Source organism: Anolis sagrei, chromosome 3 (assembly GCF_037176765.1).
Source record: "Anolis sagrei isolate rAnoSag1 chromosome 3, rAnoSag1.mat, whole genome shotgun sequence".
In the NCBI taxonomy this organism is placed as follows: domain Eukaryota; kingdom Metazoa; phylum Chordata; class Lepidosauria; order Squamata; family Dactyloidae; genus Anolis; species Anolis sagrei.
In genome coordinates, this window is record NC_090023.1 from 272,650,143 (window position 1) to 272,669,361 (window position 19,219).

The following is a 19,219-nucleotide window of genomic DNA, read 5'->3' on the forward strand; positions in this document are numbered from 1 at the left end:
AGACAGTCCACGTTTCACAGGCGTATAGCAGGTGTATAGCAGCATTGGAGGGACAATAGCTTTATAAACAAGCACCTTGGTATCCCTACGGATGTCCCGGTCCTCAAACACTCTCTACTTCATTCGGAAAAATGCTGCACTCACAGAGCTCAGGCGGTGTTGTATTTCAGTGTTGGTGTTGACTTTGGTGGAGAGGTGGCTGCCAAGGGAGCAGAAACCGTTCACATTTTCTAATGTTACACCATTAAGCTGTATCTTAATGGAATGTGTCCAGAGGAGGGCAACTCAAAGGATCAAGGGTCTGGAGAACAAGCCCTATGAAGAGCAGCTTAAAGAACTGGGCATATTCAGCCTGCAGAAGAGAAGGCTGAGAGGAGATATGATAGTCTAGAGTTGGGAGGGATCTCCAAAGGCCATCAATTCCAAACTCCTTCTAGCAAGCAGGAGGACGCAAGCAAAGCACTCCCAAGAAATGCCAGCCCAGCATTGATTAATCCAAATTTTTGAAATCTCCCAATGGAACCTCCCTTCAGATATTCAAACATGGCCCTCATGTCCTCTTCTCTCCACCTCCTTTACTCCAAGCTAAACATCCTCAGCTCCTTAAGCCATTCCTTGTAGAGCTTGGTTTCCAGATCTTTGACCATTTTGGTGGCACCTTATTGGACATGTTCCAGCTTGCCAGTGTCCTTCTTGAATTGTCTTGCCCAGAACTGGACATTGTCTTCTTCTAGATGAGGTCTGACCAAAGCAGAAGAGAGGACTTCCTTGACTCTAGTTATTCTTGATGCAGCCAGGTCTTTCGTTTGGTCCTGTATGTTGTTGTTTATTCGTTCAGTTGCTTCTGACTCTACCTCATAGACCATCCCAGGCCAGAGCTCCCTGTTGGCTGTAACCACCCCCAGCTCCTTCAAGGTCAAGCCAGTCCCTTCAAGGACTGGCTGCCATCCATCCATCTTGACCTTGGTCGGCCCATCTTCCTTTTTCCTTCCATTTTCCCAGCATCATACTCCTTTCTAAGCTTTCCTGTCTTCTCATGATGTGACCAAATGACTTCAGCTTTGTCTCTAGTCTCCTTCCCTCCAATGAGCAGTCAGGCCTTAATTCCTGGAGGATGGACTGGTTGGATCTTCTCGCAGTCCAAGGCACTCTCAGAGCTTTCCTCCAGCACCACAGTTCAAAAGCTTCCTTCGCTCAGTCTTCCTCATGGTCCAGCTCTCACATCCATAGGTTACTACGGGGAATACCATTGCTTTAACTATGTGGATCTTGGTTGCAAGTGTGATGTCTCTACTCTTCACTATTTTATTGAGATTGGTCCTTGCTCTCCTCCCAAGAAGTAGACATCTTCTGATTTCCTGGCCCCAGTCTGCGTCTGCACTCATCTTTGCACCTAGAAATACAAAGTCTGTTTCTGCCTCCATGTTTTCTCCCTGTATTTCCCAACTGTCAATCATTCTTGTTGCCAGAATCTTGTTTTTTTATGTTTAGCCACAACCCAGCTTTTGCACTTTCTTCTTTCACCTTGATTATAAGGCTCCTCAGCTTCTCCTCACTTTCGGCCATCAGAGTGGTATCATCTGCATATCTAAGGTTGTTAATGTTTCTTCCAGCCATTTTCACCCCAGCCTTGCATTCCTCAAGCCCTGCACATCGCATGATGTGTTCTGCATACAAGTTGAATAGGTTGGGTGAGAGTATACAACCCTTCCGTATGCCTTTCCCAATCTTGAACCAGTCTGCTGTTCCATGGTCAGTTCTTACTGTTACTACTTGGTCCTTATACAGATTCCTCAGGAGAGAGACAAGGTGGCTTGGGATGCCCATCCCACTAAGAACTTGCCACAATTTATTATGATCCACACAGTCAAAGGCTTTAGAAGAGTCAATAAAACAGAAATAGATGTTTTTCTGAAACTCCCTGCCATTCTACATTATCCAGCGGATATTGGCAATTGGGTCTAGTTCCTCTATGCTTCTTGGATAAATAAAGATCCCACTGAATTCACTGGCCAGATACTGGTCAAAGGACATTTAATCAACTATCAAGCTTGCAAATTCTGTGTTTTGTCTGTTTGAAAGGAGAGTGAACACTGTCCACTGTCCTTTCACCTTAAGAACAGACCAGCATCCCAAGCTCTGAGGATGATTACCTGGGAAGGAATCCCTCTGGAGCATTGCAGCGCACCCAAATTCCTGGGAGTCACTCTGGACCGTGCTCTGAGCTACAAGAAGCACTGCCTGAACATCAAATAAAAAGTGGGTGCTAGAAACAATATCATACGAAAGCTGACTGGCACAACCTGGGGATCACAACCAGACACAGTGAAGACACCTGCCCTTGCGTGTGCTACTCTGCTGCTGAGTATGCATGCCCAGTGTGGGACACATCTCACCACGCTCAAACAGTGGATGTGGCTCTTCATGAGACATGCCACATTATCACGGGGCGTCTGCGCCCTACACCACTGAAGAAATTACACTGCTTAGCCGGTATTGCACCACCTGACATCCGCCGGGAAGTAGCAGCCAATAGTGAAAGGATCAAGGCGGAGACATCTCCAGCTCATCCCTTGTTTGGGTATCAGCCAGCACGTCAACAACTTAAATCAAGAAATATTTTTCTAAGATCTACAGAGACACTCGCTGGAACACCCCAGCAAACGAGAGTTCAAAAGTGGCAGGCTCAAACCCAGAACCTCAACCAATGGCTGATACCAAATGAGAGACTTCCTCCTGGGCACACAGAAGACTGGGCGACTTGGAAGACGCTGAACAGACTGTGCTCTGGCACCACAAGATGCAGAGCCAACCTTCAGAAATGGGGCCACAAAGTGGAATCCTCAACATGCGAGTGTGGAGAAGAGCAAACCACTGACCACCTGCTGCAATGCACCCTGAGCCCAGCCACATGATGCACAAGGGAGGACCTTCTTGCGGCAACACCAGAAGCACTCCAAGGGGCCAGATACTGGTCAAAGGATATTTAATCAACTACCAAGCTTGCAAATTCTGTGTTTTGTCTGTGTCTTTGTTTGTTTTTGTTAAAAATGTAATACAAATGTCTGGTTGCTGATGACACGATAAATATATCCTGTCCTTCTCTTTAGCAGGGAACAAGAAAGAGACCCAGGGAGTCCTTTGGAGATCTGGAATCCTGGCACAGGTGGGTACTACCTTCCCTTCCTATGCGTTTGCTCTGAGGCCAAAAAATGGGGCAAAGGAGGACCCCTCGTTTCACGGCCCACTTCTGCCTTTCAGACTACCTGGCCAGGTGTGACTTCAACAACAACTCCTGGCCCTTTTGCGACTGGACACAGGTTTGTTACCCAAACCAGGGATCGTGGATCCGGACCAAGCATGCCACGCCGACCCCTGGCACTGGACCCGACGGAGACCATCCTGATGGAAGTAAGCCCTTCTTTATGGCAGCCATTGCAGGATGAATGCAGGTTGTGCTGGTCAATGACCGAAATAAATATTTTGATTGATTGATTGATTGATTGATTGATTGAATGCAGGTTGGCAACACTTGAACTGCCGTAGGATTCTGAGACTTGTAGCTTGAGAAGGCTAAAGACTTCATTAAACTTCAACTCCCAGGATTCGATTGCATTGGGACACGGTGGTTCAAGTGAGGTCAAGAATCATAGAATCAAAGAGTTGGAAGAGACCTCCTGGGCCATCCAGTCCAGCCCCATTCTGCCAAGAAGCAGGAATATTGCATTCAAATCACCCCTGGCAGATGGCCATCCAGCCTCATAGAATCCTAGAGTTGGAAGAGACCTCCTGGGCCATCCAGCCCAACCCCATTGTGCCAAGAAGCAGGAATATTGCATTCAAAGCACCCCTGACAGATGTCCATCCAGCCTCTGTTTAAAAGCTTCCAAAGAAGGACGCCAAATTGGGAGGGAGAGCCAAGACTCCAGAGGACAGGAGCAGGATTCAAAACGATCTTGACAGGTTAGAGAGATGAAGGGCCAAAACTAACAAAATGAAGTTCAACAGTGACAAATGCAAGAGACTCCACTTTGGCAGGAAAAATGAAATGCAAAGAGACAGAATGGGGGACAATGCCTGGCTCGAGAGCAGGACGTGTGAAAAAGATCTTGGAGTCCTCGTGGACAACAAGTTAAACATGAGCCAGGAATGTGATGTGGTGGCAAAAAAAGCCAATGGGATTTCGGCCTGCATCAATAGGAGCATAGTGTCTAGATCTAGGGAAGTCATGCTCCCCATGCTCTATTCCGCTTTGGTTAGACCACTTTACCTGGAATATTGTGTCCAATTCTGGGCACCACAATTCAAGAGAGATATTGACTCTAAGCTGGAATGTGTCCAGAGGAGGGCGACTAAAATGATCAAGGGTCTGGAGAACAAGCCCTATGAGGAGCGGCTTAGGGAACTGGGCATGTTTAGCCTGAAGAAGAGAAGGCTGAGAGGAGATATGATAGCTATGTATAAATATGTGAGAGGAAGCCACAGGAAGGAGGAGGGAGCAAGCTTCCTTTCTGCTTCCCTGGAGACTCGGACGCAAGGGAACAATGGCTTCAAACTACAAGAGAGTAGATTCAGCAGTGGAACTCTCTGCCCTGGAGTGTGGTGGAGGGTCCTTCTTTGGAGGCTTTTAAGCAGAGGCTGGATGGCCATCTGTCAGGGGTGATTTGAATGCAATATTCCTGCTTCTTGGCAGAATGGGGTTGGACTGGATGGCCCAGGAGGTCTCTTCCAACTCTTTGATTCTATGATTCTATGAGTCTAAGAACTTCCTGACTGTGAGAGCCGTTCAGCAGTGGAACTCTCTGCCCCGGAGTGTGGTGGAGGCTCCTTCTTTGGGAACTTTTAAACAGAGGCTGGGTGGCCGTCTGTCAGGGGTGCTTTGAATGCAATATTCCTGCTTCTTGGCAGAATGGGGTTGGACTGGATGGCCCTGGAGGTCTCTTCCATCTCTTTGATTCTATGATTCTATGAGTGTCTTGTCTTTGTGGTCTTCCCTGCAGGCGGCTTCTACATCTACCAGGAGGCCACCAACCACCTTCCCTTCGATGTCAACCGGCTGGAGAGCCCAACGCTGGCTGTTTTGGGGGACATCTGCATCGACTTCTGGTTCCACATGTTTGGCTCAGAGGACGCCAATGAGCTGAAGGTGGTGGTCGTGGCCGAAGAGGGCAGAGAGGACACGGCATGGAGCCGGAAGGGGAGCCAGGGCTCCACTTGGATTCACGGATTGGCCTCGGTGAACTTCTCGAAGGAAGAGAACATCAAGGTAACGGCAAAGATGTGGGGCTTTGCAAAAGCAGGGGGTGCAGAGACATATTGGAGAAGCTCAGCATGCAATTTGACACCACTTGAACTCCCAGGACTCAATGCTGTTGGATCTTGGGAATTGTACCTTCCACACCTTAGCTGAGGAGGCAAAAGACCTTTCAAAACCACAACTCACAGCACTGAGCCATTGCTGTCAAAGTCACATCAAACTGAATTCATCCAACAGTGTAGATCAGGCATGGGCAAACTTTCTAACATGGTGGGCCCAAACAGGGTGGGTGGACCAGGAGGAAGGGGGTTCTCCCCAAGGAAAGCCGTTCAGCAGTGGAACTCTCTGCCCCGGAGTGTGGTGGAGGCTCCTTCTTTGGAAGCTTTTAAGAAGAGGCTGGATGACCATCTGTCAGGGGTGATTTGAATGTGATTTTCCTGCTTTTTAGCAGAATGGGGTTGGACTGGATGGCCCAGGAGGTCTCTTCCAACTACAAGAGAGGAGATTCCATCTGAACATGAGGAAGAACTTCCTGACTGTGAGAGCCGTTCAGCAGTGGAACTCTCTGCCCCGGAGTGTGGTGGAGGCTCCTTCTTTGGAAGCTTTTAAGCAGAGGCTGGATGGCCATCTGTCAGGGGTGATTTGAATGCAACATTCCTGCTTCTTGGCAGAATGGGGTTGGACTGGATGGCCCAGGAGGTCTCTTCCAACTCTTTGATTCTATGATTCTATGATTCTATGAAAGATGGAACACATTTGGATACCAAAAGAATTGGTCTTGGTCAGGAGAAGATGGTGGACGGGAGAGAAGAAGTCTATCCATGAGACCCCGAATTGCCTACTCCTGGTATAGAATCCTAGAGCTGGAAGAGGCCCCCAAGGGCCATCCAGTCCAACCCCCTGCCATAAAGGAAGGCACAATCAAAGCATTCCCGATAGACAACCTCTGTGGAAAAGCCTACAGAGAAGGAGACTCCACCACACTCCCAGGCAGGCTAGGTTGCTGTCCAACAGCTCTTGCTCTCAGAAAGTTCTCCCTCGTCTTTTCAGTCTAATCTCTTTCCCTGCCATTTGAACCCATGGCTCCCTTCTTGTGCCCTGGTCTCTAGAGCAGCAGAAAGTCAGTCTTCCTCCTCTTCCTCTTCCTCAATGGGACACCCTTTGAAATCTTGAAACATGGTTCTTGTGTTCCCTCTCAACCTTCTCTTCTCCCAGCTAAACATCCCTCAGGAGGAAAGGAGGAAGGAAAAAGAGAAGTATGGAAGGAAGGAAGGAAGGAAGGGGAAGGGAAAGGGAAAGGGAAAGGGAAGTGAAGGGAGGAAAGAGAGAAGGAAGAATAGGTGAAAGGAAAGGAAGGGCGGATAAAAGGAGAGGGGGAAGGAGGGAGGAAAGAGGGAAAAAAGAAAAGAAGAAAGGGAGGAAGAGAAGGATGGCTGGAAGGAAGGAAGGGAAGCGGAGGAAGCGAGGGAGGGAAGAGAGAAGGAAGGATAGAGGAAGGGAAAGGAAGGGAGGAGAAAATGAGAGGGGAAGGAGGGAGGAAAGAGGGAAGGACAAAAGGGAAGAAGGGAGGAGGGGAGGAAGAGGGAGGGAAGGAGGAAGGAAAGAGAGAAGGAAGGAAAGAAGAAAGAGAAGGATGGCTGGAAGGAAGGAAGGAAGGAAGGAAGGAAGGAAGGAAGGAAGGAAGGAAGGAAGGAAGGGGAAGGGAAAGGGAAAGGGAAGTGAAGGGAGGAAAGAGAGAAGAAAGAATAGGTTAAAGGAAAGGAAGGGAGGAGAAAAAGAGAGGGGGAAGGAGGAAGGAAAGAGGGAAGGAAGAAAAGAAGAAAGGGAGGAAGAGAAGGATGTCTGGAAGGAAGGAAAGGGGAGGAAGGGAGGGAAGAGAGAAGGAAGGATAGAGGAAGGGGAAGGAAGGGAGGAGAAAATGAGAGGGGAAGGAGGAAGGAAAGAGGGAAGGAAGGAAAGAAGGAAAGAGAAGGATGGCTGGAAGGAGGCAAGGAAGGGAGGAAGGGAGGAAGGAAGGGGAAGGGAAGGGAAGAGAGGAAAGAGCGAAGGAAGAATAGATGAAAGGAAAGAGGGGAGGAGAAAAAGAGAGGGGGAAGGAAGGAAAGAAAAAAGGGAGGAAGAGAAGGATGGCTGGAAGGATGGAAGGGAAGGGAGAGAGCAAGGGAAGAGAGAAGGAAGGATAGAGGAAGGGAAAGGATGGGAGGAGAAAATGAGAGGGGAAGGAGGGAGGAAAGAGGGAAGGAAGGACAAAAGGGAAGAAGGAGGAAGGGAGAAAGAAGGAGGGAAGGAGGGAAAGGAAGGGGGAAGGAAAGAGAGAATGTAGGAAAGAAGAAAGAGAAACTAGGCTGGAAGGAAGGAAGGAAGGAAGGAAGGAAGGAAGGAAGGAAGGGGAAAGAAAAGGAACGGGAAGTGAAAGGAGGAAAGAGAGATGGAAGAATAGGTGAAAGGAAAGGAAGGGAGGAGAAAAAGAGAGGGGGAAGGAGGGAGGAAAGAGGGAAAGAAGAAAGGGAGGAAGAGAAGGATGGCTGGAAGGAAGGGAAGGGGAGGAAGGGAGGGAAGAGAGAAGGAAGGATAGAGGAAGGGAAAGGAAGGGAGGAGAAAATGAGAGGGGAAGGAGGGAGGAAAGAGGGAAGGCAGGACAAAAGGGAAGATGGAGGAAGGGAGAAAGAGAGAGGGAAGGAGGGAAGGGAAGGAGGAAGGAAAAAGAGAAGGAAGAGAAGGATGGCAGGAAGGAAGGAAGGAAGGAAGGAAGGAAGGAAGGAAGGAAGGAAGGGGAAGGGAGGAAAGAGAGAAGGAAGAATAGGTGAAAGGAAAGGAAGGGAGGAGAAAAAGAGGGGGAAGGAGGGAGGAAAGAGGGAAAAAAGAAAAGAAGAAAGGGAGGAAGAGAAGGATGGCTGGAAGGAAGGAAGGGAAGCGGAGGAAGCGAGGGAGGGAAGAGAGAAGGAAGGATAGAGGAGGGAAGGAAGGGAGGAGAAAATGAGAGGGGAAGGAGAGAGGGAAGAGGGAAGGACAAAAAGGAAGGAGGAAGGAAAGAGAGAAGGAAGGAAAGAAGAAAGAGATGGATGGTTGGAAGGAGGAAAGGAAGGAAGGAGGAAGGAAAGAGAGAAGGAAGGAAAGAAGAAAGAGAAGGATGGCTGGAAGGAAGGAAGGAAGGAAGGAAGGAAGGAAGGAAGGGGAAGGGAAGCGAAGGGAGGGAAGACAGAAGGAAGAATAGATGAAAGGAAGGGAGGAGAAAAAGAGGGGGGAAGGAGGAAAGGAAGAGGGAAGAAAAGAGCAAAGGGAGGAAGAGAAGGATGGCTGGAAGGAAGGAAGGGGAGGGGAGGAAGGGAGAAAAGAGAGAAGGAAGAATAGATGAAAGGAAGGGAGGAGAAAAAGAGGGGGAAGGAGGGAAGAAAGAGGGAAGGAAGAAAAGAAGAAAGGGAGGAAGAGAAGGATGGCTGGAAGGAAGGAAGGGGAGGGGAGGAAGGGAGGGAAGAGAGAAGGAAGGATAGATGAAAGGAAGGGAGGAGAAAAAGAGGGGGAAGGAGGGAAGAAAGAGGGAAGGAAGAAAAGAAGAAAGGGAGGAAGAGAAGGATGTCAGGAAGGAAGGAAGGAAGGAAGGAAGGAAGGAAGGAAGGAAGGAAGGAAGGAAGGGGAGGGGAGGGGAGGGGAGGAATGGAGGGAAGAGAGAAGGAAGGATAGATGAAAGGGAAGGGAGGAGAAAAAGAGAGGGAAGGACCAAAGGGTGGAAGGAAAGGGAGAAAGAGGGAGGTAAAGAAGGAAGGTGAGAGGATAGGATGGTGAGAGAGAGGAGGGCCTGGGGAAAGAGCTCAAGGGGCTACATCTGTCCACTGGGACCTGGGTGTGCCCATACCTGGTGTAGACGCACCAACATCGACCCCAGTGTCAGACCAGAGGAAGAGATGACGAGGGAGAACAAATACATGAACACTATGTAACAAAATTTGGAAAAAGAATCTGTTCCTGCTTCGAAAGTGTGATTTCCTGTTTAATTGTGCGGTACTTACTTTAAAAGTAGTTGTTCTACTCTGGAAACTTTGTTTTTGTGTCTGCCACAAACTAGCTCGGATTAGTTGAGACTCAGTGAGAGATCCATTCAGGAACTGAAGTAAAATGTGCTGCATTTTTCCATGATAAAACCAATTAAGAAATGGCATTTACAACTCAGAGGGAAAAAATGTGTTGCACATAATCAGATGCGCAAAAGGCTATTTATGTCTCACTAGAGCTGGAAGTGACCCCAAGAGGCCATTTAGTCCAATTGCCTTCTGACAGTTTAGGAAGATACAATCCAAGCCCTCCTGATAGATGGCCATCCAGCTTCTCTTTAAAGACTTCCTGAGAAGGAGACTCTACCAGACTCCCAGGTGAAAGCATACTCCATGGTCAAATAACTCGGATTGTGTTGGTACAGCTGTACCAGAAGCCTAAATTTCCGTTCTATGCATGTGTTTGTTTGGCCATGCATTTTGCAGTTGGGTGGTTCCTTCCAGGCTGCAGCCATAGGGCCAGCCACCTGCCTATCATCGTTAAGTTCTTTAGTTCCGCCCCTTTCCCCAGGGTTCTGGGAGGGAAAAGAAAGTTTTTAGTTCAGTCTTACAGTTTGGAAGCTCAGTTACATGACGTGAGAGCTTTTCCCACCTGTAGAGGAGCTCCGTTTCTTACAAAGCTCCGGGGGAAAATAGTCCCAAAGCTTCTGGGGAAGGCAGTTCTGGGAGGGAAACGAAAGTTTTTAGTTCAGTCTTACAGTTTGGAAGCTCAGTTATAGGACGTGACAGCTTTTCCCACCTGGAGAGAAGCTCCGTTTCTTACAAAGATCCGGGGGGAAATAGTCCCAAAGCTTCTGGGGAAGACAGTTTTCAAAGCTCTGGCTGGGGAACTTACAGCCTCACAGCTCTACAAGCCTCTGGGGAAGACAGCCCTAAAGCTTCTGAAGAAAACAGTTTTACAGATACAAAGGTTCTCCAGCTGGAAAATCTCTAAAGTTTTGGCCGGTAAGGTTTACTCGGGTACCCAAAAGCAAATTGGAACCGGGAGTAAGGCCCCAGGCCATCCAGGGAGGGGTCAGAGGGTTTTCCTTGTAAAAGAAAGAAATAGTTCACCAAGCAAGCTGCCTGTCCTTTGTGGGCAAGTTAAGAAGAATTTGTGTGTTTTGTAGAGGCCTAATGGTAGCTCAACCTCTGAGGATGCTTGCCATAGATGCAGGTGAAACATCAGGAGAAAATGCCTCTAGAACATGGCCATATAGCCCAAAAAAACCTACAACAACCCAATAATAAAGAACTTTGTTAAACTTTCCAAGTTTCTAAAGACTTTGTTTAGGAAAATCCATAGAGCCTCTCAGCCGAGGCACCCCGGCTTCCCGCTGGGCATAAAGAGCATGTCGTGTTTTAAAACACTATTGTGATAGGCCCAGCGCATGTCAGCATACTGATCATTAGGACATTTTTTCCCAATATTCAAGTGGAATAAATTTTCTTGCAGTTTGAATTCATTGCTCTGTAATGGATTCATAACCTAGGGGAAGCCACCAATAAGGCCATGTCAGCAGTGGCTATGACAAGCCATGCCAGGTGGCCTGGGGTGCATAGAGTCATAGAATCCTAGAGTTGGAAGATATCTCATGGTACATCCAGTCCAACCCCATTCTGCCAAGAAGCAGGAAAATTGTATTCAAAGCACCCCGACAGATGGCCATCCAGCGTCTGTATAAAAACCTCCAAAGAAGGAGCCTCCACCACACTCTGGGGCAGAGATTTCCACTGCTGAACAGCTCTCACAGTCAGGAAGTTCTTCCTAATGTTCAGATGGAATCTCCTTTCTTGCATCTACACTGCAGAATAAATGACATGGCTCAATGACTGGGGATCCTGGGAGTTGTAGTTTTGCAAAGTCTTAGCCTTATCTGCCAAAGAGAGCTGTTGCTTCACTGAATGCTCCCAGGATTCTATAGCATTCAGCCATGTCCGTTAAAGTGATGTCCAGCTGCACCCATTCTACTGCAAAGATGCTCCCCTGGCCTTACACATAGAATTATAGAATCATAGAGTCATAGAATCAAAGAGTTGGAAGAGACCTCCTGGGCCATCATCCAGTCCAACCCCATTCTGCCAAGAAGCAGGAATATAGCATTCAAATCACCCCTGACAGATGGCCATCCAGCCTCTGTTTAAAAGCTTCCAAAGAAGGAGCCTCCACCACACTCCCTCCAGGGCAGAGAGTTCCAGTGCTGAACGGCTCTCACAGTCAGGAAGTTCTTCCTCATGTCCAGGTGGAATCTCCTCTCTTGTAGTTTGAAGCCATTGTCCCATTGCGTCCTAGTCTCCAAGGAAGCAGAAAGGAAGCTTGCTCCCTTCTCCTCCCTGTGGCTTCCTCTCACATACTTATACATGGCTATCATATCTCCTCTCAGCCTTCTCTTCTTCAGGCTAAACATGCCCAGCTCCTTAAGCCACTCCTCATAGGGTTTGTTCTTGATCATTTTGGTCGCCCTCCTCTGGACATATTCCAGCTTGTCAATATCTTTCTTGAATTGTTTGAATCCTTTTCCAGGTGGTGTTTGATGCAATCCGGGGCCTGACGGAATACGGGGACACGGCCATTGACAACGTTGCCGTTTGGAGGGGACCTTGTGGTAAGTGACCCTTTCCCTTCCTCAGTGCTTTAGGAGCAACCATGAGGGGAACTCTCTTAGAGTCCTTGTTATATAATATTTATCATATCAGGAGCGAACCAAACAGTTGCATTGTATTTAAAACAAAACAAGAAAAGCACAAAGTTTGCAAAGTTGGCATTGTACTAAATGTCCTTTGACCAGTCTCTGGCCCCTTGGAGTGCCTCTGGTGTTGCTGCAAGAAGGTCCTCCATTGTGCATGTGGCAGGGCTCTGGTTGCATTGTAGTAGGTGGTCTGTGGTTGGCTCTTCTCCACATTTGCATATCGTGGAATCCACTTTGGAACCCTATTTCTTAAGCTTGGCTCTGCATCTCGTGGTGCCAGAGCGCAGAGAGTTTCATCTATGCTGATGATCGTGCCATCACTGCTCAAGCATAACCGCATTGAAACAGTTGAACAGAATCCTTCCCGAACTTTAGGTGTTCTTACTATTGTGGACTCCACTTTGTGGCCCCATTTCTTAAAGTCGGCTCTGCATCTTGTGGTGCCAGAGCGCAGAGAGTTTCATCTATGCTGATGATCGTGCCATCACTGCTCAAGCATAACCGCATTGAAACAGTTGAACAGAATCCTTCCCGAACTTTAGGTGTTCTTACTATTGTGGACTCCACTTTGTGGCCCCATTTCTTAAAGTTGGCTCTGCATCTTGTGGTGCCAGAGCGCAGAGAGTTTCATCTATGCTGATGATCGTGCCATCACTGCTCAAGCATAACCGCATTGAAACAGTTGAACAGAATCCTTCCCGAACTTTAGGTGTTCTTACTATTGTGGACTCCACTTTGTGGCCCCATTTCTTAAAGTTGGCTCTGCATCTCGTGGTGCCAGAGCGCAGAGAGTTTCATCTATGCTGATGATCGTGCCATCACTGCTCAAGCATAACCGCATTGAAACAGTTGAACAGAATCCTTCCCGAACTTTAGGTGTTCTTACTATTGTGGACTCCACTTTGTGGCCCCATTTCTTAAAGTTGGCTCTGCATCTTGTGGTGCCAGAGCGCAGAGAGTTTCATCTATGCTGATGATCGTGCCATCACCGCTCAAGCATCACCGCTTTGAAACAGTCGAACAGAATCTCTCCCAAACTTTAGGTGCTCTTACTGATGTGGACTCATTTCTTAAGGTTGGCTCTGCATCTCGTGGTGCTGGAGCGCAGTCTGTTCAGCGCCTTCCAAGTCACCCAGTCTTCTGTGTGCCCAGGACACAAACTTGTTTTCTGCTTCCCTGGAGACTAGGACGCAATGGAACAATGGCTTCAAACTGCAAGAGAGGAGATTCCATCTGAACATGAGGAAGAACTTCCTGACTGTGAGAGCCGTTTAGCAGTGGAACTCTCTGCCCCGGAGTGTGGTGGAGGCTCCTTCTTTGGAAGCTTTTAAACAGAGGCTGGATGGCCATCTGTCAGGGGTGATTTGAATGCAATATTCCTGCTTCTTGGCAGAATGGGGTTGGACTGGATGGACCAGGAGGTCTCTTCCAACTCTTTGATTCTATGATTCTATGATTTAATTTGGTATCAGCCATGGATTGAAGTTCTGGGTTTTGGCCTGCCACTTTTGGACTCTTGTTTGCTGAGGTGTTCCAGCAAGTCTCTGTAGATCTTAGAAAACTATTTCTTGATTTAAATCATTGGCATGCTGGCCAATATCGGAACAGGGGATGGGCCAGAGATGTCCCTGCCTTGGTGCTTTCACTATTTGTTGCTACTTCCCAGCAGAAAGTAAATTGTGCCTCCTGAGAGAATATGTTGCTAGCCTTTAGAGTGGTCAGACTGACAACCAGAAAGGGCTCCTTCTGGTTGGGTAGAAAAGGGACTATCACCAGGGAAGATCTGCAGGTGGCAGAAGCCGGATTTAAAGTGGATTTATTCTCTAGTGTGATGAAGTACCCGAGGTGTTGCTTTCGGCAAAAGTATGATAGCTGGGACCCAGTGCTGGTAGTGCAACGCTGGTTGCATAACGTGGCTCTGAATTAGAGAAGACTGCATGCAGTGAGAGACGCAACTACGACAGAGTCGACAAGGTAATTCAGAAATGGGAAGGGGTGGGGCAGCCAAGCATACTGGTGTAGGCTATCCGGAGATCGTATGCAAACATGTTCCTAAACGTTGTTGCATTGGAAGGAAACATAGAAAGGAGGGGAGAAATACGAGCAGTGATCAAATCCAGTCACTCTTACATTACTTCACTGTTATCCTGCCACATCTATGTCTCTCACTCAGTGCGCTGTCTCGCGCAAGTGTTCCCTTCTCTAATTCAGAGCCGTGTTGCGCAACCAGAGTAGCACTACCAGCAGTGGATACCAGCTATCATACTTTTGCCTTGCTTTCCATGCAATGAAGCAACAAGCAGCACCCGATTCAACTTGAAGCCTGTGCCTTCCAGTTACCTGTTGACTTATGGTGACCCAGTGAATTTTGTAGGGTTTTCTTTGCAAGGAGTACACAGGGGTGGCTTGGCCAGGCCCTTCCTCTGAAGTAGAGTCTATGGCACCTGGAATATTGATGGTGATCTCCCATCCAAGTTCTAATGAAGGCTGACTCTAGTTAGTTTCCAAGATCAGTGTCTGTGCCTCCAAGTTTTGGTGGTTCCTTCCTCTGAAATAACACAGATAGCGCTTGGGATTTCCAAGATTGACTGGGATGTTTAGGACGCAACCATAAAAGGTCTCTTAAATCTGGTCACTCAAGATTTCATACAGGACATGTGTGTATGTGTGTGTGTGTGTGTGGTATAGTTTTCCCCTTGCATTAAGTCTAGTTATGTCCAACTCTGGGACACTGGTGATCATCTGCATTTCTAAGCCTCCTCCAGTGGGGTGTGACTCAGCAATCTGCAAGGGGCCTCTACATCTATAAAGCTGAGTCCACAGGCCTGCCAGGGACTGAGTCTGCTGTGCTTGCTGTGAAGGGGCAATAAAGATCTCCAGCCTGCTCCCAGGACTCCTTGTGAGTAGCCAGCAGCCCAGGCCTCCTCCAGTGGGGTGTGACTCAGCATCTATAAAGCTCTACATCTATAAAGCTCTACATCTGCGGCCGCCATCTTGCGTCTCACTTTTCCATTACCGCCGCCGTCCCTTCACCGCTGCCGCTGCGACCGGACCACCGCTGGGGCCAGGGCCGAGCCAGGGCGTCCCGCTTCTCCATCGCCGCCGCCGTCCCCTCACCGCCGCCGGTACGACCGGACCACTGCTGGGCCACGGAGAGCGTCGCGGCCGCTGAGGCCACCATCTTGGCACCCCGCCTTCACCATCGCTGCCGCTGCTGCGACCAGTCCACCGCTGGGGCCGTTGGGCCAAGCCAGGGCACGGTGAACGCCGCGGCTGTTGCGGCCGCCATCTTGGCGCCTCGCCTCACCATCGCCGCCTTTCCATCGCTACCGCTGCAGCTGCTGGGCCGCCGCTGGGCCATCGCTGCCGCCTTCCATCGCGGCCACCACCATTTGGCCCGCCGCCTTGTCATTGCTGCTAGATTTCACCTTTGCCACCACTGCTGGATCTTCTAGAGTTTCATCTTTTCAGCGTTGACTAATATTGTGTAGAACCTTTGTATGTGCCTTAATATTGTGTAGACCTCTTGTGCTGGCCTCAGTAGTGTGTAGACCTTTGGTGCTAGCCTTAATAGACCTTTAAGCCAGCCCCTATATTGATACATACTGAATGAGAGTTTGATTGACCATCTGTGCTGCCCACCGCTGAGTTGTCACCTCCGGAAGCCCCATCCGCTTGTATACCAACCGCCTAAAGATTCCACCGGGGATCATATCAATAGTTAACTAATTTGCCATCACTTTCATCCCCATTGGAGGGTAATATATACTACCAACTTAGTATATTCCTGGTTGTCATTTGTACCAATATGGTGAGAACATAATAGAGCACTTTAGGCGCCTGCCGCCTGCTGCTAGATTGCACCAGCACTTTCGCCCCTTCCCCATCCCTCCGTGCCGCACTTTAATTATTGTCGAATAGAGCACTTTAGACCTAGCACTTTATGATTGTGCCCGAGAGCACGTAGTGTCTGCTGTTGATTAAATACTACTATAGACAGGGCTGCATTTAAAAACTTGCACTTTAAGATCTAGCCCATTGGTGTGGCTGGAACACCACCACCATCTGTATTGCTGCTATCCATGTGGTTCCCCATCCCCATTTATGTACTGTCCCTGTTACTTCTGTGTAGCGGAGGGGGCAAAAAAGGAGGTGGGTTGGAGCCTGCGAACGAAAATGGGATAGGGAGGGAGGGGGAGGGGGAGAGAGGATGTTGGCAAGAACCAAAAAATCTAACAACGAGCAAAGTAGAAAGCAATTTCTTGACTATGGATGGCGGCATGGAGGGGGGGAGGTCTTCCACTAGCCGAGGGGCCCCCATAGAGGTCGTGGTGGGAAGGAGGAGATGCGGAAAAAGGAGACCTCAAATTCGGCCTAATTCGGAACGCTTATCCATATTAACAACCCCCAATCGGTCTCCTAAGGTAAATTGGTGTAACCAGGTGAGCGGACCCTCCGGCTTGAAGGTGGTGTTGTTGAACGCCAGATCTGTCAACGGAAAAACGACCTGGATCCAGGATTTAATCCTGGAGGAGCGGGCAGATCTGGCGTGCATCACGGAGACCTGGTTGGATGAAGCTGGGGGCGTAAATCTCTCCCAGCTTTGCCCTCCAGGTTTCTCCGTGCAACACCAACCAAGAGCCGGAGGACGGGGAGGCGGGGTCGCAGTGGTCTATAGAGATTCCATCCATCTGACCAGGAGCCCCATCCCGCAGACCACAAATTTTGAATGCGTCCACCTGAGGGTGGGTGACCGGGACAGAATAGGGATTCTGCTAGTGTACCGTCCACCTCGCTGCACTACAGTCTCCCTACCTGAGCTAGCGGGGGTGGTCTCGAGCCTGGCGGTGGAGTCCCAACAGCTCCTTGTGCTGGGGGACTTCAACATCCATGCCGAGGCAACCCTCACAGGAGCGGCTCAGGACTTCATGTCCGCCATGGCAACCATGGGGCTGTCCCAACGGATAACTGGCCCCACCCACTGTGCTGGACACACATTGGACTTGGTCTTCTGCCAGGGATGGGAGCAGGGTGGCGGTGTGGAGGAGCTGTCTATCTCTCCGTTGCCATGGACCGACCACTTCTTGATCAGATTTAGGCTCACTGCGCCCCCTAACCTCTGCAGAGGTGGAGGACCCATTAAGAAGGTCCGCCCCAGGAGGCTTATGGATCCGAATGGATTCCTGACGGCTCTTGGGGATTTTCCCGCCACCTCGGTAGGTGACCATGTCGAGGCCTTGGTCGCTCTCTGGAATGGGGAGATGACCAGGGCAATTGACAGGATCGCTCCGGAACGTCCCCTCTCGAGTAACCGAGCTAAACCAGCCCCTTGGTTCACTGAGGAGCTGGCAGCGATGAAGCGAAGGAAGAGGGTACTAGAGAGCGTGTGGCGCTCGGACCCAAGCGAGCCAAATCGAACACGGTTTGTGTCCTTTCTAAGGGCATATGCCGCGGCAATAAAAGCCGCAAAGAAAACTTTCTTTGCGGCTACTATTGCGTCTGCAAAGAACCATCCGGCGGAGCTGTTTCGGATTGTCAGAGGTCTTTTAACTCCCCCTACCTCAGGTGGGAGCCCTGACAATTCGGTCACGCGCTGTGAAGCATTTGCTCGGTTCTTTGCAGACAAAGTCGCTTTGATCCGCTCTGAGCTGGACGCCACATTAAGTGCAGTCTCTGTGGATGTGACACAAGCACCTGCTTGTCCTATTTTGTTGGATTCTTTTCAGTTTGTGAAGCCCGAGGATGTGGACAAGATACTTGGAGGAATGAGGCCCACCACGTCCATCCTAGACCCCTGCCCATCCTGGCTTCTGAAGGAGGCCAGAGGGGGATTGGCTGAGTGGGTAACGGTGGTGGTGAATGCCTCCCTTCGGGAAGGCAAGATTCCAGCGAGCCTAAAACAGGCTATTATAAAGCCGCTGTTGAAGAAGCCATCACTGGACCCCACCAAATTCGAAAACTTTCGGCCTGTTTCCAATCTTCCCTACTTGGGCAAAGTCATGGAAAGCGTGGTGGCCTCACAACTCCAGGTATTCTTGAGAGACACGGATTATCTGGATCCGGCACAGTCTGGTTTCAGACCGGGACATGGTACCGAGACGGTCTTGGTCGCCTTAGTCGATGATCTGCGCCGGGAGCTAGACAGGGGGAGTGTGTCCCTGTTGGTGCTCCTGGACCTCTCAGCGGCCTTCGATACCGTCGACCACGGTATTCTTCTGGGGCGCCTTGCAGAGATGGGTCTCGGGGGCACTGCTTTGCAGTGGCTCCGGTCATTTCTGGAGGGCCGTACCCAGAAGGTGTTATTGGGGGACTCCTGTTCAACTCCACAGCCGTTGACCTGTGGGGTTCCTCAGGGCTCCATCCTGTCCCCCATGCTGTTTAACATCTACATGAAGCCGCTGGGTGAGATCATCCGGAGTTTCGGGGTGCGGTGTCATCTGTACGCAGATGATGTCCAACTCTGTCACTCCTTCCCACCTGCTACTAAGGAGGCCGTCGAAGTCCTGAACCGGTGCCTGGCCGCTGTAATGGTCTGGATGAGGGCGAACAAACTGAAATTAAATCCAGACAAGACAGAGGTACTCCTGGTCAGTCGCAAGGCCGAACAGGGTATAGGGTTACAGCCTGTGCTGGACGGGGTCGCACTCCCCTTGAAGGCGCAGGTTCGCAGCTTGGGTGTGACCCTGGACTCGTCGCTGAGCCTGGATCCCCAGGTTTCGGCGGTGACCAGGGGAGCATTTGCACAGCTCAGGCTCGTGCGCCAGCTGCGCCCGTATCTTGGGAAGTCTGACTTGGCCACGGTGGTACACGCTTTGGTCACATCCCGCCTCGACTACTGCAACGCTCTCTACGTGGGGCTGCCCTTGAAAATGGCCCGGAAGCTCCAGCTAGTCCAGCGCGCGGCAGCCATGTTGTTAACAGGAGCAGGGCGTAGGGAGCACACAACGCCCCTGCTGTCCCAGCTCCACTGGCTGCCGATTTGCTACCGGGCCCAATTTAAGGTGCTGGTACTATCCTACAAAGCCCTAAACGGTTCCGGCCCAAAATACCTTGCAGACCGCATCTTGGCCTACGAGCCCACGAGGACCTTGAGATCATCCGGGGAGGCCCTTCTCTCGATCCCGTCTGCCTCACAGGCACGCCTGGCGGGGACGAGAGAGCGGGCCTTCTCGGTGGTGGCCCCCCGGCTGTGGAACACCCTCCCTGCTGAAGTTAGACAGGCGCCCTCCCTTATGGCCTTTCGT

At 50.0% G+C, this 19,219-nt stretch overlaps 1 protein-coding gene across 1 annotated transcript in view; it reads left to right on the top strand.

Moving 5' to 3' along the window:
* Positions 1 to 3,212: 3,212 nt before the first annotated feature.
* The window catches only part of LOC137096601 (IgGFc-binding protein-like), a 154,383-nt gene continuing 138,376 nt past the window's right edge, over positions 3,213 to 19,219 (top strand). Inside the window, exons 1-5 of the mRNA XM_067466288.1 lie at positions 3,213 to 3,411; positions 5,001 to 5,266; positions 11,810 to 11,891; positions 13,903 to 13,949; positions 14,948 to 15,320. Coding sequence (XP_067322389.1) covers positions 3,213 to 3,411; positions 5,001 to 5,266; positions 11,810 to 11,891; positions 13,903 to 13,949; positions 14,948 to 15,320 — 967 coding nt within the window. The remainder of the gene's footprint in view (positions 3,412 to 5,000; positions 5,267 to 11,809; positions 11,892 to 13,902; positions 13,950 to 14,947; positions 15,321 to 19,219) is intronic.